The 17695-nt window shown below is 34.3% G+C and overlaps 3 protein-coding genes across 3 annotated transcripts; 2 read left to right on the top strand and 1 right to left on the bottom strand.

Moving 5' to 3' along the window:
- Nucleotides 1–412: 412 nt before the first annotated feature.
- LOC141526440 (periodic tryptophan protein 1 homolog) lies at nt 413–2823 on the top strand. Its single transcript, XM_074241469.1, has 10 exons — nt 413–563; nt 649–707; nt 772–908; nt 1091–1276; nt 1349–1456; nt 1546–1720; nt 1797–1955; nt 2024–2132; nt 2221–2548; nt 2624–2823. The coding sequence occupies exons 1-10, from the start codon at nt 501–503 to the stop codon at nt 2725–2727; spliced, it is 1428 nt and encodes a 475-aa protein (XP_074097570.1). The 5' UTR covers nt 413–500; the 3' UTR covers nt 2728–2823.
- Nucleotides 2824–3025: 202 nt separating this feature from the next.
- Nucleotides 3026–7649, top strand: LOC141526439 (pyruvate dehydrogenase phosphatase regulatory subunit, mitochondrial). The gene is made up of 12 exons (XM_074241468.1): nt 3026–3848; nt 4292–4504; nt 4598–4761; nt 4826–4989; nt 5054–5237; nt 5383–5904; nt 5971–6128; nt 6193–6341; nt 6400–6697; nt 6752–6931; nt 6987–7187; nt 7257–7649. Exons 1-12 carry the CDS (start codon nt 3592–3594, stop codon nt 7464–7466), a joined length of 2700 nt encoding a protein of 899 aa, XP_074097569.1. The 5' UTR covers nt 3026–3591; the 3' UTR covers nt 7467–7649.
- A 560-nt stretch (nt 7650–8209) lies between these two features.
- Nucleotides 8210–17056, bottom strand: Not1 (CCR4-NOT transcription complex subunit 1). The gene is made up of 5 exons (XM_074241467.1): nt 16440–17056; nt 15793–16005; nt 15257–15697; nt 8540–15183; nt 8210–8454 (listed from the first exon to the last, which is right to left on the bottom strand). Exons 1-5 carry the CDS (start codon nt 16539–16541, stop codon nt 8367–8369), a joined length of 7488 nt encoding a protein of 2495 aa, XP_074097568.1. The 5' UTR covers nt 16542–17056; the 3' UTR covers nt 8210–8366.
- Between the last annotated feature and the right edge of the window lie 639 nt (nt 17057–17695).

Raw genomic sequence — 17695 nt, 5'->3', positions numbered from 1 at the left:
TAATTTTAATAATTTCTAAACACTCTTTTGAATTAAACTGACACTTAACAGAACTATCAGACCAACCGAAGCGGCTTGCTTAGAGTCTTAGAACTAAGTAACTAAATACTGACTAGAACTAGTTCGTTAAACCCCCTCCCTAAAAAAATGCTCTCCCCCACTCTCGGTCTCTAAAAAAATTTTAACTATTAATTATTTAATTATTTTTAAAAACTTCAAATTTTCTATTATGCAATTTTTAATTTAATTGACAGGTTTATAATAATTATATAAATATAACAGAATTAAAAGCAAGCGCTATCCTTAATACCAATTGATGTTAATTGCATTTTCTTTGTTATTCACTTTCTAAATTATAACCTGCAATTACGAAAACTATATATGTGTACAGTTTTTGTACCTTCAATATTTTTCACTCCACGTGTTGCAGGTTTCAACTCGTGTTTAATAGTTAAAATAATATTTTAGTAAATAATTTTTATAAACTACCACCAGCAAAAATGAACGTAATTCCTTGTTGTACGTGGGTTAAAAGAGGAGTTTCGGCCGCTGTTCCTGACAAAGTAATTAATTATTTTATTTATCAATATTATGTTTTGTATTTATTACTCACTAAATTATAATTGTTAATTAAAAAATAAATTTTAGGTACAATTGACAGCTGAGGAGCTTGCAGGAATTATAAAAAAGACTGAATCAGATCTTGCGTACGTATTAATTAAATTAAAAAAATTTTTATTTTCTATTTGTAATTTTTAAAAATAATTTCAGTGAATTTGAAGCTAATTCTGATGATGATTCTGACAAAGAAGAAGCTGGATGTAGTAACACTAACACTGACACTAAAAACGAAGCTCCTTCAAAATCAACAGATGATGAATTTAATTTTGAGAACTACGACCAAGAAGGTACCAATTATTTGTGATATTAAAGTTAACTATCACTTGATAATTTTTTAATTTTATTTAACAAAAAAATTGCATTTATAATTTTTCAAAATTTCTACATGTCAATATTTTTTTTCATAATTATTTATAAATTTAATTATGTTTTACTAATTTAACCAGTAATTAATTAATTTTATTTCCAGCTGGCGAGATCCAGGTCAATATGGACGGTTTGGCTTTAATAGAAAAGGATGGAAAAGATCCTTACATCACAGTACCAGAAAGTGAAGATGATGACTCTGAAAAAGAAGATGAGATTATTAAACCTGACGATAATCTTGTGTTACTTGGACATGTTGATAGAGATGCTAGTATCCTAGAAGTTTATGGTACTTTACTCTCTTAATTTTCAGCTGATGATTTTATTTACTTGCTAACTATTTAATTTTTTATTTCTCTAGTTTACAACGAAAGAGAAGGTTCTTTCTATTGTCACCACGATATTTTCCTGCCATCGTTTCCACTGTGTCTTGAATGGCTCAGTTTTGATCCTTCCGATGCTAAACCAGGTAATTAAAATCTACTGTACTTCAAGATAATAAAGATTTATTTTGTAGTTGATTGATTAAGATTATTAATTAAATTAAAAAATATTTAGGAAATTTTGTTGCAATCGGTAACATGACGTCCGTTATCGAAGTATGGGATTTAGACATCGTCGATTGTTTAGAACCAATTTTCAAACTCGGTTGTAAGCCAAGTAAAAAACACAATAGAAAACGTGTAGGTCACAAAGATGCTGTTCTTGATTTAGCATGGAATATTCAATTACCGTAAGTGTTAATTATTTATTATCATGTATACTAAATTGAATTTATGTAATCAATTAATCAATTATTTATAACGTAGGCATATATTGGCAAGTGGATCTGTTGATAAAACGGTTCTACTGTGGGACATTGAAAAAGGAGTCCCAGATACGAAGCTAGATCAGTTTAATGAAAAAGTTGGAGCACTTCAGTGGCATCCCAAAAAATCTTACATGTTACTAGCTGGATCTGAAGACAAGTAAATATTTATTTTCATGATAAATTTTTTTTTAATTAAATAAATAATAAAAAAAAATTTATTTTTAGAACTGCTAAATTATTTGACTGTCGAACGAGCGATACATTCAAAACGTGGGAAGCTACTGGAGAAGTTGAACGTGTCTTGTGGAATCATTTTGAGCCCAATTATTTCTTTGTAAGTATTTTAAATTAATACTCAGATAATTTAATTTGTTTATTTAATTATAAACATCATTATAAATAGTTAATTATTGTTTTTTTAGTTAAGTACTAAAAATGGAATCATTGAATGCATTGATATTCGACAAGGACAGCATTTATGGGAAATAAAAGGTCATGAGACAGAAATAACAGGTCTGACGCTTAGTTCTTCGTGTCCAGGATTTTTAGTGACCTCATCTGAAGATGGAGTAGTTAAAGTATGGGACGCGTTGAGCCCGCAGCTATTGGAACCCGTTTGGGAAACAGAAACAAATCTAGGAGCTATTCAATGTCTTCATTTATCTCCAAACAGTCCATTTACTATCGCTGTCGGTGGTGACCACAAATCTCATAATTTTAAAGTCTGGGACCTCACGGAAAATTCGAATGGTAAATATTTTAATTTAAATTACTTTTTAATAAAATTGCTAATTTTAACCATTTTTTTTTTTTTTTTTTTTTTAGTCAACGAACGATTTCGGTCAAGAAGATTGATTGAGCTAGTCCAGAATGAGGAATCTGATGCCGAAAATCCTGAAGAAACTGAAGAGATGGAAACTGATGAATAAATTAGATTTTAAAGAAAAATATTTAAATAATTATAACTAAAACTTGTTTTAATTTCTTTTTTATTAAAGAAAAATTTTATCTTTATAAAACAAATGAGTTTAATTATATTTTATAAAACTTCCTAGTTCCAATGATAATTGAAGAAGTAATTTTAATTTATAAAAATTGCAGTTATAATTTTTTAGCACTTTTAAAGATGGATTTTTATGAAAATTAATTTAGCAGATATTTAATAATTTTAAGAATTTTTGTGACAAATAAATTATTGCTAAAAAAAAATTGATAATCCAATTTTTTTTTTAAATAATTTTTTTGTTAAAAAAAAATTAAAAGACGGTCAAATGACGGCTAACTTTAATGTCATTAATTTTTTTTTGCTATAATTTATTAGTCACATCACTCTATTAATTCAAAACACATATTCGTACACATTGTTATTAATGTATTTGATGAAACTACATTTCGCGTGTTATTTCTTAAAGTTACGGATGACATCTCAATTGAATTGAGTGATTTTATAGTTTTCTCACTCCATTTTATAAATATCAATAGAAAACTTTTGTCTATACATATATAAACATATAATTTATGAAACAAAAAGACTGACAAAGTGATAAATTAGTGCTGACACATATTTAGAGGTTAAAAGTATCTTGACCAACAATTATAAATTATTTAAATTGCATTAAAATTAATTCAGCAGATGCATGATAATTTTAATAATTTTTGTAATAAGTAAATTATGTCAAAAAAAAAAATTAGACATGTAGATATTTAAAAAATTAAAAAAAGCAATTTTTCGGAAAAAATTTGTTTGAACTTTAATGTCATATTTATTATTCTATTAATAAACAGACATAAAAATGTGGCCAAAAACACCAAGTGCTTTTAAAAAACTTAAAGATTATCATTGGAAAAAGTTGTTGACAAACCAACAAGAGTTGTTAGGATGGAGAACAATGACTGGTGGATCCAGTGAACCACCAAAAGGACATAATTCATCATTACCTGAAAGTAAGCACGTCGTGATATGCGGAGGTGGTGTCATGGGTGCTGCAGTTGCTTATCACTTAGCAGCTGCGGGATTAGGACCACAAACTGTTCTTCTTGAAGGATCCAGGTACTACAATACTGAAATTGCGAGACATTTGATAATTTTTAGAATCCTTTTAACAATTAAATTGTAGCAAGAATAATTTATAAAAAAAAATTATGATATTGAAGTTAGCTGTCAGCTGTCAATTTAAAAAATTTTTTTAACAATTCAATTACAGTAAAAAAATTCTTTTGAAAATTTTCACTTGTAATTTTTATTAATTTTCACATGTGAAATTTTTTTTATAATAATTTAATTGCCATAAAATTCTAAAAAAATTTTTAATGCCTGTCAATTTCAGTGTCGTAAAAAATTTCGTGTTCAAAAAATTATAAATAAAATTATTTAAAAAAAAAAAATAAATAAAATAATTGTCAAGTGTCTGCTAATTTCAGTGTCATCTAGGTACATCATATAAACATTACTTTATGAAATCTAAATTTAACTTTAAATTTATTCATTCACAGAATTGGTGAAGGGACAACTTGGCATTCATCTGGTTTAGTTGGAGCATTTAAACCAAGTTTATTTCAAGTGAAGCTAACACAAGACAGTATCGCTCTGTACAAAGATCTTGAAGCAAGAGGTCTTTCAACTGGATGGAAACAATGTGGGAGCCTGTCAGTTGCTAGAACTAGAGATAGGATGACGTCCTTCAGACGTATGAAAGCTCAAGCTGTGTGAGGATTTTTTAAATTATTTATTTATAACTAACTTAAAAGAAAAAAAATTAGATCAATCATTCTTACTCATTGGTAATTATCATTATGTAGATCTCGTGACATCGAATGCGAGCTGATAACTCCAGCAGAAGCCCAAAAACTTTGTCCTCTTCTCCGTATCGATGATTTAGTAGGAGGTATTTGGATTCCCGGTGATGGTGTTGCTGATCCTTATCTCACTTGTTTAACTTTAATCGAAGAAGCTCAGAAAAATGGTATTACAAGTCTTTAATTAATTTATAGAACTACTGACTGGTTGGTTTTATTTATTTGTTAAAGGAGTAGAAATTTATGAAAATTGTCATGTAACAAAAATATTGAGTAACCAAGGAAAAGTATCCAAAGTTGAAACCACTCGTGGTAATATTAATTGCGAACACTTTGTCAATTGCGCTGGATTTTGGGCTAGAAATATTGGAAAACTAAGTGATCCTTATGTAAAGGTATTGAGTTTAATTACTTATTAATTCTTTTTTAAAAATTTATTTTTTTTTTTTCAATAAACAGGTGCCATTACATCCAGTGGAACATTATTATCTACACACAAAAAAAATACCAGGCTTGGATCCAATGACTCCAGTGGTACGAGATCTAGACGGGTCTGTTTATTTTCGCGAAAACGGAGGAAGAATACTAGCCGGTGGCTTTGAATCAAATGCCAAGCCGGCATTCGAAGATGGGAAAATACCTGGTTAGCCTTGATGTAAATCTCAAAATTTCAAAATTAACATAGCCACTTAAAAAAAAAATTAATCTATTTTTGATTTATTCTAATAACTATTTTACAAAAATATCATCACAACTTTGCTCATAAAAAAAAATTGCTTGTGTTTTAGAAAATATATCGGAGAGAATTTTACCCGAAGATTGGAACCATTTTCATGTTCTGTTGGAGGAAATGCTCCAACGTATTCCCTCGATGGGAGATGCTGAGTTAGAACGTCTGTGCAATTGTCCAGAAGCCTTTTCTCCCGACTGTAAATGGATCGTCGGCGAAGCTCCCGAACTGCGAAATTATTACGTCGCAGCCGGAATGAAAACCATCGGAGTTTCGGCAGCTGGTGGGGTTGGGCGAGCTACTGCGGAGCTTATAATTAATGGATCAACATCCTTTGACATGTACGAGCTAGAAGTTTCGCGGTTTTTGGGTCTCCATAATAATCGGACTTTTCTACGTGATCGAGTTAGAGAGGTACCGAGTACGCATTACGCGCTTCAGTATCCTCATCATGAATACAAGACTGGCAGAAATCTTAGGATGTCGCCGATCTATCCAAAATTAAAAGAAGCTGGTGCTGTTTTTGGTCAAGTCATGGGATATGAACGCCCGAGTTGGTTTGAGCCAGCTACTGACGATGGTAATTCTTTACTGTGACTATTAAATCAACATTGAACTATTTAAATAAAAAAATCAATTAATTTAGATTTTGATCCAATTGATGAGTCTCGCAGATATAAAATCGCTTACACAAATACTTTTGGAAAACCACCATGGTTTGATGCTGTTGCTAATGAATACGCTGCATGCAGAGAAACAATTGGTCTAAGTGACTATTCTTCTTTTACCAAAATTGATCTATGGGTACTCAATTTAAATTTAACTTAACAATTTAAAGTATTTGTTACTAATAAATATATTTTTTTAGTCAAGAGGTACAGAGGTTGTCGACTTACTCCAATATCTGTGTTCAAATGACGTAGATGTGCCCATCGGAGGTATTATTCACACTGGAATGCAGAATCACCGCGGTGGGTATGAAAATGACTGCAGTTTGGCTCGTATTTCACACAACCAGTAAGTTATTTAATCTAATTAAGTAAAATTACTGATTAACTAAACGTTAGAATTTTAGTTACATGATGATTGCACCGACAATCCAGCAAACGAGGTGTAAGCATTGGATAAGACGTCATCTACCAGCAGACGGATCCGTCGCAGTGTCTGATGTGACGTCAGCATACACTGCGATTTGCATAATGGGATCTGCGACTCGGCAATTGTTAGCTGAGCTTACTGATACTGATCTCAGTCCTAAAAATTTTTCGTTCTTTACATTCAAAGAACTTGACGTAGGTCTGGCGACTGGAATAAGGACGATGAATTTAACACATACTGGAGAGCTTGGATATGTCTTGTACATTCCCAATGAGGTACTAAAAAATTTTTTTTAAAAAATATAGATTATTATTAAATTACAATTGCAGTTCGCTCTTCATGTATACACGAGATTGATTGAAGCTGGCGAAAAATACGGAATGAAACATGCTGGGTATTATGCGACGCGTGCTTTGCGTGTGGAAAAGTTTTATGCATTTTGGGGTCAAGATCTAGATACCTTTACTACTCCATTAGAATGTGGACGTGCTTGGCGTGTTAAATTCGATGTGAGTTAAAAATTTTCTCAATCTTGACAATTTAATAAAATAAATTTTATTACAGAAAAATATAGATTTTATTGGAAGGGATGCATTGATGAAACAACGTGATACCGGAGTTGAGCGGAAATATGTTCAATTATTATTAATTGACCACGATCCGGATATCGATATCTGGAGTTGGGGAGGCGAACCGATCTATAGAAATGGACAATACTGTGGAATGACAACCACTACCGGTTATGGATATACTTTCAAAAGCCAAGTAATTAATCATTGATTAAATTAATTGTTTTTCTTATTTATAAAAATTTAATATAATTTTAAAATGCAGGTATGCCTTGGATTTATTCAAAACATTGACGACAAAGGTCGCACTCAAGTAGTGACCAATGAGTACGTACTATCAGGTGACTATGAAGTTGACGTTGCTGGTATAAGATACCGAGCCAAATGCCACTTACACAGTCCGAATCTGCCGACGAAATTTCCTGACAAGGAACGTGATTCTTATCACGCTACTCGTGATCAAGTAACTCAGTAAATAACTTGAAAGTCCAAAACCTTCCAAATATCTGTACAAATTAGAACTGTGTATATAAATTAACAACTATGTTAATTTTTTTGTTCGATGATACTAATTGTAAGATTTTAAATATTTACTATTATATATAAATATATGTTTTTTGTATGAGTGTTAATTGTATATTAAAATCTGATATTTGAACCTGTGCCATTTTATTTTAAGATTAAATACATTAATTACTAACTGTGAACTAAAGTAAAAAAATTTTCTTAGTGATTTTAAAGTCTACTGAACACTATTGTTACGTTTTCATTCTCAATATAATACATATGACTAATTATTTATAATTGATAATAATAATTATTATCTTTTTTTGACACTCAATATTTTTTGTACTGAAATCATTTTAATTTTTTATAATAATTATAAAATATTTATCATATTATTAATAACTACTTATAGTAATCAGCACTTTATGAGAAAGACACGATTTTTTGTTGAGGCTTCAACTTTAGTTTTCTTATATGTCAGCAGCTTATTTTTTTTATACTTATTTTAACATTTTTTATACATATAATTATTTTTTATTATTAAAATATTAACATATCAATTATTTTTCCTTACAATTTAGTCATTTGTAATTTTTTTTTTTTTCATGTCTGTTTTCAACTATCAAGTAATCTACTTAATATTACTTAAACTTGATATTTACGTAGTTCGTTATAATTATTAATATAAGTCAAACAAAAAAGAAAAGAAAGTTTCAAAGTTCATCATAATATTATTATACACTCTTAATTATTATATAAGCAACTTTATACACGCGTTATTAATAATAAGTATTAAGTATTATAACTTTAAAGTTTTTGCTTTGTTCACTGTACACAGAATAAAATTACGATTTATAAAAACGTTTTATCACTCTGGTAATTCTGGTTCTTGTGTTGATTGTGTTGATAGTACTTGTTTTTGAACCATACATGATCTCGCAACAGACTCAAATAATCTGAAATAAAAAATTTCAACAGTAATTAATATATTAATATATTAAAAAGTAAATAAACAATAATAAAAATAAAATAAAAACATACTTTTCAATTTCGGGTGCACAATGAACAAATTCATGGGTCCAAAATTTATACGTAGGATTTTTAATAAGCTCAATAAAAGTAATAAGTAAGCCCCAAGGATGTGGTCTGTTAACGATCAATCTCTCCAAAAGCACTCGAGTTATTTGTTCCTGAATAGCTTCAGTATTAGCTTCAGCGAACAAATACAATAATGTACAACTGAAGTAATGAGTGTGACTGTTTGGATAACGCAGTTGATTAGCGATAGCGTTCAAGAACAAGTACCGTCCCTCGGTGTCGAGATCAACGGCGAGATTTTGGAAGATGTCCATGTGAGCAGAATGAGCGATAGTCGACATATTCGGTGTATGTCCTTTGTTACGAATGAAAGTAATCGCTTGAGTTCCCACGTACAAAACCAGCGCATTCATCAGGGGTATGTTGTACCGCATTCCAGCTTCCTGAGACACCTGTAAGTTACTTCTCAGCTCTGACAGGAAGGTGACAGGTGCGCGAGCCTTGAGATAAGAATCAAGTTCCTTTTTAAAACTCAGCGGCTGGATTATCGACGCAAAGTTTGTGAGTACTCGCGGAGCAAGTGCTATCTCTTGCAGCATATCGACCTTCAGGTTGGGAGTAAACGGGTCTGGGAGCCGCATGTTTCTCGGGAATGCGCTGAGAATTAAATTTCTCATCTGGATACAGTTGGGCGGTATCGCATCACAGAATCCGTAATGATAATCACAAAGGAATTCCGGAAAATCGTGCAACAGTACCAATAAAACTCTAAGAGTTCCTTTGTAGAGATACAGTACTGGCTTGGCGAGTTCAGCGTTGCGTAAATACGGTGCCAGATATCTAAACAGATCAATCAGCAGTTGTGCGTACATGCCCCAGCATTTTTGCTGAGGAGTTATCGCCAGCATACGCCCAATAAAAACTCGATGAGACACGAGTTCTAGCCACGCGTAGCAGAACCCTGAGGCCTTGGCTGGACGCAATATGTGAAGTGTGTGACAGAATGCAGTGAGTACTTGGTAATTAACAGCCTCGAGGACGGGTTCTGGAGCACACAGTTCCAAAAACAGCATTATAAAGATGCGTTGATACGGGAGTTGTTGGAAATCAGTACCACGCATTTCATGATCTTGCAGCAGGACACCAGCTACAATACCTAGAACTTTGTTAAGTAAGTTTATTTTTGTGTGAGTGTTTGAGGTATCGCCAGAATGCTTGACCAGTAAAGCTACCAACTTGACAAAGGCGTCAAGCGTCAAGAAACACTTGGCTCGTACGGCTGATACCGCTGTATTCGGCTCAGCTAGCGCACGGTAGCAAAGATCCACGCACATTTGGGTGCTTAGCTTGAAGAAGCGCGTGATTAGATCGTCTGTCTTCAAGATACCGTGGATATTCATCTGATGGACAAAGAGACCAAATGCTTTGGTGGGGTCTCGCGAGTTGTTGGGGCTGTGATGCATCGTTACCCATTCGCGCAACAGGTACTCCGTTTTTTCCATGAGTCCTGGTGGATCGTCGAAATCACGGGCTCTGACTTGTGAAATTCCCGAGTGTATGTGGGCAGTTGGTCCTACGGATGAGCGATCAGCAAGTACACCTGACTCGTGGTTAGCACGTAGAGATTCCATAACACTGGTGAGACGGAATACAGAGATGCCTTCAGGTGTTGCGCGATGATGAGCCATTCGCGCTAAGGATTCAAGAACGTTGTACAAGTCAGACTCATTTACGTGGGTAGTTTGTCTTTCGTCGATCAAGTAGACCTGGACTAACTGCATGGCGAAGGCAACGGCCATTGCACTACCTGCTTCCATAGCCTGAGCCAGTGACATGTCAAATTGAGGAAGGCTTATCAAATGTGACCTGATGAGACAGTCAACGGCTTCAAAGTTAAAACGACATTCATCTCTGCTGTCGGTCCATACACGCGATACATTTTTGTTTGTCCACTGTAAGCCGTAAGCACGTGGGTCTTGAAGACATTTTAGAATTCTAAGATGCAATTCACGATAACGAAGAATCAGTTCTGACTCAATAGTACTGCTTGAAGCTGAGGGGCTCTCTAAAAGTCCATCAACAGCTCTCTTCAATAGAGCCATTGCAGCACCGGCGTCACGAGACCTTCTGGTGAGGATTATAGACTCCAGAAGCGCATGGAGACCTGTGAGTTGTTGTGGCGGGGCAGCCGTACTCGTCAGAAGTAATTCAACTTCGCTGGCAAGCTTCTCTAGCATTGTTCCTACTTCGTCGTTGTTAACAGCTGTGTTTGCATACACAGCGACTTGTTGCGTTGGTAAAGTTACGGCGGGGTTTGAAGCAAAAGCTGTCACTGCTGTCGGTTCATTTATCGGCTTAGGTATAAACAAAGCTTGTGTTTCACGCTCAGATAGCGGCAAAAATCCTGGAATATTTCTCGCAAACTCTTCGTAGACAGCCATTTGCTGAGGAGTAACTCCTCCGGCTTTCAAGCGAATTTGTTCGGGCATACGCTCGGCTTGGTATTTAGCCACAGGATCAAAGTGACGACGTCCTTCTTGACGAGCTATTTTTCTAAGCTCAATTTCATTCAGCAGTCGTTTGTCCATTTCCGGCATCGCTTTTTCAATAGCCGTTTTTTGGACGAAAGCACACGCCAATTCCATATTATCACCAGAAAGGACATTCGCTGCCTGTTCTACAAGATCTTTTTGCTGTTGCGTAGAGCCCATCAGTGCTGCCAAAAATGCCTGCTTCAAGTTTGTGCTAATAGATGCCAATATTTGATCTCGACAAGTAATCATTGCCATCCCAGCAACTAAATTCCTTACCATATGACGCGCTGCTTGTCGCATCCTAGTTTCATCAGGATCTAGTGCAAAATCTTTTCGAGCAATCTGTTCACTGGTGGTAAGAGCTATTTTAATAGAACGATCAACAACAGGATGGATCCATTCTTGAATTGCACGCTCGATAGAAGGCCGAATAAATTGTTTCAAGTGTGGGCTTGCTTGCAAAAGCGGAAGCTGATTGTTGATACTTATATGTTGAGCAACGTTGGCTACATTGGATACATTGATGTCCATGTAATTAAATCGGGGCTCTGGTGGACCGGTGGGAAGAGATGGAGTGGTATTAGCCGGCTGAGGCTGAGAAATAACACCTCCAGGTGCTGAAGATCCGACCAATTCTTCCATTGTACTTTGTTGAGACGACTGTTGTTGTTGCTGCTGCTGTTGCTGTGATTGTTGTTGAGCCAATTGTTGCTGTTGTTGTTGTTGTTGTTGTTGTTGTTGTTGTTGTTGTTGTTGTTGTTGCTGTTGTTGCTGCTGCTGTTGTTGTTGTTGCTGTGCTTGCTGCTGCTGCTGTTGTTGTTGTTGTTGCTGAGCTTGTTGTTGTGCCTGCTGCTGCTGTTGTTGTTGCTGCTGCTGTTGTTGCTGTTGCTGCTGATGATGTTGTTGTTGTTGTTGTTGCTGCTGCTGTTGTTGAGTAGAATGAGACGCCTCAGACTTTTTGTTAGGTTGGGACAATTGATACTCAATACTCCTTATCTTCTCTGGATCTTTCAGATAAATCGCAGGTTTCAACTCCGACACATCGATACTAAGATTTTTACATAAAACCTCTATTTCAAATTTGAGATTCAGCTTCAAATCTGGCTCTTGGTGTAACTCAGCGAGGACATTCATTATAGACATGGTCCAAGGGTTTGGTGGCCGAAAAACACGACTCTTGGCGCAGCTTTCTAAAACTTTAGCGACAAATGGCACGACGTACAACAATTCTTGTTGACCTTTATTATACGCTTCTACCAGTAAGCTTTTTAAATCAATGTCAACTTGTAGGATTGGCTTATTTCTTCCAAGTGTCAACATACCGAGCCAATGTCCGAGATTTTTCAATAAAGAACGATCAGAAAAATTGGCAATACCCTTATCACTGCGTAATAAAACTTTAATATTCCTAAAAGTCTCTCTTGTTACTAATCTGTTAACTTCTGGTACTTTTAGATAGTCAAGAAAATTTGAATAAAGTACATGAAAATTCAATTCAATACTCGCACGTTTCATTACCAAGTACTGAGCAATCCACGGCCAGAATTCTTCAGTGACAATTTCACGTATTTCATCACACTTAGCTTGTAAATTAATCTGACTCAAATTATTAAAAATAAATGCTGTTTTGTCTTGCATTGCTTCTGGAGGTATTGTTATTTTCATTTCTTCTTTATCAGTAGCAACAAGCAGTGTATCGATATTTGTTGCATTTGCAATCGAAGGCCGGGCAGACATCGAAGTTGTTGGCGTTGTAGATGGTTTTGACTGTGTGTTGCTCGTAGCAGTCGTTGTCGTTATGGATTTATAGGCAGTCGCAGCTTGGTTTATCATAAGAGGATGTGTTTTTGGGTAAATAGGTCCCTGAGGTTTATGAGGCGGCTCTTGCCCGCTCAGCCCGAACTCAATGTACTCGACTAAATGAGATGGAAAATCAAGAAAATGATGAATAGCCCTTACATGTTCGCAATAAGTTGAATATTCTTTTAAACGGCTTTTGAATCTGTCAAGAGCTGCTAAACCGAAGAAATACATCTTAGTGCCTTCTGGTTTTCTCAATGCATCTAAAACAAATCGAAGCGCTATTCCCAATGTCATGTAATTGTTTACCAATCCACGATCAATAATCCCGCCAAATAATTGAGCAGTGATATGAAGTTCCTTTTCAGGATACTGCGGAAAGAAACGATATTCTTCTAATAAATTACGTAATATACATTGAAATACGTCATGTTCGCGTTTTATTGTAGAATTCTGAAATTTTTTCAATATATCAAGTACCTCATCAATTGATAAAGTTTGATGAGGTGAATGATTGTAAATACCCATAAAATAACTGTTGGCTTCATCTTCAATATCTTTAGACACTATTTGTGGCATGTCAGGAAATAAATTTGATATTTCAGGTATTCTAGTTTTCTCAATATTTGCCGGTGGGCCTAAACGTCCGTTACCACCGATTGACGCAGCACCGGGTATCACAGCAGTGCTCTGAGTACCGACAGGCCCAGAATGAATTTGCGAAGACATTGGCATCATTGGAAATGGATTTGGTGATGGACCCATTAGCCTCGAGGGAGATCCTGGTGCAGATACCAAAGGACCTAAAGCACCGGGTAAATTGAAAGCTGAGGTACTCGGGGGTCCTAAACCAGATCCAATACCCATTGAAGCTAATCCAGAGCTCAAGTTACTTAGTGTGTCAATAGGTTTTGTTGGAAACAATGGCGCTGCCAATTTAACTGGATTAAATACGTCTAATGCAGGATGACGCAGCACTCCTGGGGGCGGTGGTCTGTTTAAATTTGTCTTTAACATCATACTGCAGTTTCCTATCATCGTAAGTATAGTATCGGCTAGTTCTTGAGATAGACTTCCAGTGCAAGGTTGTAGGACCATTAAAATAGTTGTAAGCGTTTCTTGAGGCAGTTGACTAGCCTTGGGTATAGTTGTGTCTTCTTTAATACCTGGTCCCATTACTTGTGGGCATCGTCGTTGTAAGAATTTAACACATGCCGCGATAAATATTTCACCGTGGTCACGTATTTTATCTCCAAGCCACTTTTCGAGTTTCAAGTACTCTCGTCGTGATGCCAAACAAGCAAGATCGATAACAAATGGAAAACTTTGTGCCTTTAATAATGCTGATAAAGCTTTTAGATCTTGAGCGACGTCTAAAATTCGCGATAATCTTGTCTGATCATTATCACCGCGTAAATACCAATCAGCCATAGCGTGCATTATTATCGACTTTATCTTGAGATTATTAGCATGCCAAGCGTGGTGTAAAATAACTGCTGAATTCGGATGATTGTTCAAGAATGTTGGCATCAGAGTGCTTAATAATTCTTGCCGTAACATTGTAATCGGTGGGTTAATTTGGAGTAACGCTAAAACAAGTACATCGGGACAGTGTTGGATCGGCCATTTAAATATGTCTTGTACAGGTGTATTGAGTCCTCGCTCAGCCATATGAAGTAAAAGCTCTACTACATTAAGTGATCGCCAGGTTTGGGCTTCTTTGCTGTCGCTTTCCGGTGCAGCTTTCAGTATATCAACTGTCACCGAATGATAGGGATAGTCAGCGAAACAAAAGATATCAGGATTTTTCAAAATTTGCTGAATTAAAGAAAACTGTCCCTCAACATTATCCCAATGACGATAAAATAATTCAACTGGAAAAACATCCAGTGGAAAACCTTGTAATTGTAATCCGAGTCTTAAACCAATTACCAAAAGATTCAAACTTTGACGATTTTTAATGTGAAAATCTGGATGATCTAATTTAACAATTACTTCATTCCATGATAATGTTGATTGAATTTCTTTTAACGTTTGTACAAATACCTCAACATTCCATGTACTTGGTGGATTACCGTCTGATTTATCTTTATTACCGTCAGCATTGTTTGATGAAATACTCCAAAATGACTGTAAGCCACCAGCATCGTCTAACCCACTGTACGTTCGTGCCATATGAGCCAGGACGCGTGCTGCAGCCAATGGAGATATTTCTCGCGCTCCTAAACCAGTTAAGGCTGCGCGACATTCTTCTACATTGTTAGTAAATCCATATCCCAATTCCATTATCAACTCGACTAACGAGTTGGCGTCCTAAATTTTTAAAAGAAAAAAAAAATATATGCAATGAAAATAATAATATAAATAATAAATAAAAATGACTAACCATTTGATTGGTGGCCATATTGAGTTCGTTAGGTACGTGAGTAATTTCCCCGTCTCCTGGATATAATAGTGGTGCTAGCACCACTGGTACCAGTTCACGGGGAAAATCACGTTTCAAATTTTTCAAAAATTTTTCTTTAGTCTCCGACGAAAGCCCGTAAGAATTTTGATCTTTCAATGTTTCAATGAGTATCAAATGTAACACTTCCGGCGAGGAATCGTGGAGCCCGTCCTCCTGCTGCTTACTGCCAGTACTGTCTGCTGACTGTATGTAATTATTTATCAAGTCTGGAAGTTGTTTTTTAACTTCTTCAAGTGCCAATGCTCTCAACTCAGCGTTTTCTGAGTGCTGTAATGCAATGGCAAAAACAATTTCTTGTACGAGAGTTAAGTTAAGTACTCGTCGTAAGTGAAGAAAAAATTTCAACGATGGTTTCAAAATCTGTAACATTGATTATTAAATAATAATAAGTTTAAATTTATATTTTTAAGAAAAAATGTAAAATTAATGCCAATTAATAAGCCAATCTTCTTTACCTTTTGATGATGGAGAGGATGGTCAATAGCGTAACAGAGATTTGAGACCAACGACGGTTTTCCAAGGATATTTGTACACTCTTGTTTGAGCAATTGAACTTGATAATAATCCTTGGAGCTAGTGTTTGGCGTTTCTCCTGTAGAAAAGTCAATGTGCGAGAACAAACAGCGCAACAAATGTCTGTCTGCCTCTAGACCTTTCCACCGTACTAACTAGGACATTAAAATATTTTTTTATTAATATAAATGTAAATATAAGCATATTAATCAATTTAAATGATCAATCAAGCCTTTGTTTTTACGGTGCAAGTTAATTCGACTATCATTTGTTATTAAACAAATAAGTTAATTATTACAGAGAATTAAAATAAGAAAAAAAAATAATTAAAAATTTAATATTAGAATGTCTGCAAAAACTTATTTAAGGGAGCATAAATATCTCAATAAATTAAACCGGAAGTAAGATCTAACATGGTCATTAAATTTTGGCTTGAATAACCTCTACAGGCAGCAAACATATGGTAAAAAAAAAATGTCTACTGCAACGGAAGACAAGCTAAACTTCCTATACTAATAAAACTAATAAAAAGAGCTATTGTTAAAATATCTACAAAGGGTAATAATAAATATTGTTGAGAAAAACTTACGACTGATATTTCCTCGGTACTGTCGCGATAATTTTTCTTATTTAAATTTACAATTAAATAATTTATTTGTGTTAAAGTAAAAGATAACGAGTCCAGGTTCATAGTTCCATTAATCCGACCTCGAAAGCTTCAAACGTATTTGAAGCTTTCTTGGGTAACCACAACCAGTTTCTTCTCCAGTTTCTATCCACTTTATAACCATGAAAACTACATTTACACAATCCTACGACCAACATCGGGATCGATATTAAGATTTATTATTTTCACACTATAACGTCATTGCGAATCACTTCAATACAATATTATGATTATTACTTAACTACACTGACTAAATTAATAATTAAAATTATATTTATAATAACGATAATAATAATAATAGTAATAACGCTATTGCAAATAGGTGGAATAATTATGGGGATCAAAGAGAATTGAACCAGGGAATTTTGGATAAAAAAAAATCACACTACCCAACAGACTCGTCTACTTGCAAAATCTCAAAGTTTTTCTTTTTTTTTATGACTCTGTTATTAAGACTGTTTTCCGTTGGATTTTTGTCACTCGGACTCGTATGACTCTTGGCTATACGCAGAAACCGATTGGTTAGTTTTTTATTTCCCCCCCCCCGACGAGTTTAACCCCCACTAGCACCCAGATCCCGCTAACGGCGTCACAATGAAATTATTATTTTTATTACCGGGCTAACTTTAAATTAATATTTACATCAAATTATTTCAACGATTGTTATTTTTATTTAAGATTATTTATATTTATGATTTATTATAATTATTTTTTATAAATGTTCAAAATTGTAACGTCACACACGATGTGGTGTCGAACAACAGCCACCATTACAGGGGTTTATTTTTAAACTTCACCACCAGGCTGTGCGTTTTTCTCTTTTTGTTCTTTATACCGCCCTCTAGTTTATTATTGAATCATTAAATTTAAGATTTGAAGTAGGTATTTTGATTTTCTATCATTTTCATTAAATTAATGTTTGTAAAATTTTGATAGGTGGAATTTTTTTTTTTTTTTATAATAATTATAAAAATTTAGAAAAATTCTAAAGCTTGTAAAATGTCATTAAAATATAATTTGAATTTTTTTAAATTTGCCGGTAAAATAAATAACACTAAAGTTGACAGATATTAAAATTTTTTTTGGAATTTTATAGCAGTTGAATTATTAAAAAAAAAATTTAATTAAAAAGTTTCACATGTGAAAATTAATAAAAATTATAAGTGAAAATTTTTAGA

Source organism: Cotesia typhae, unplaced genomic scaffold (genome assembly GCF_013202065.1).
Source record: "Cotesia typhae breed Kobodo isofemale line unplaced genomic scaffold, CoteBio_Ctyphae contig_33, whole genome shotgun sequence".
NCBI classification, from domain to species: domain Eukaryota; kingdom Metazoa; phylum Arthropoda; class Insecta; order Hymenoptera; family Braconidae; genus Cotesia; species Cotesia typhae.
This window is presented reverse-complemented; position numbering and strand designations above follow the sequence as displayed.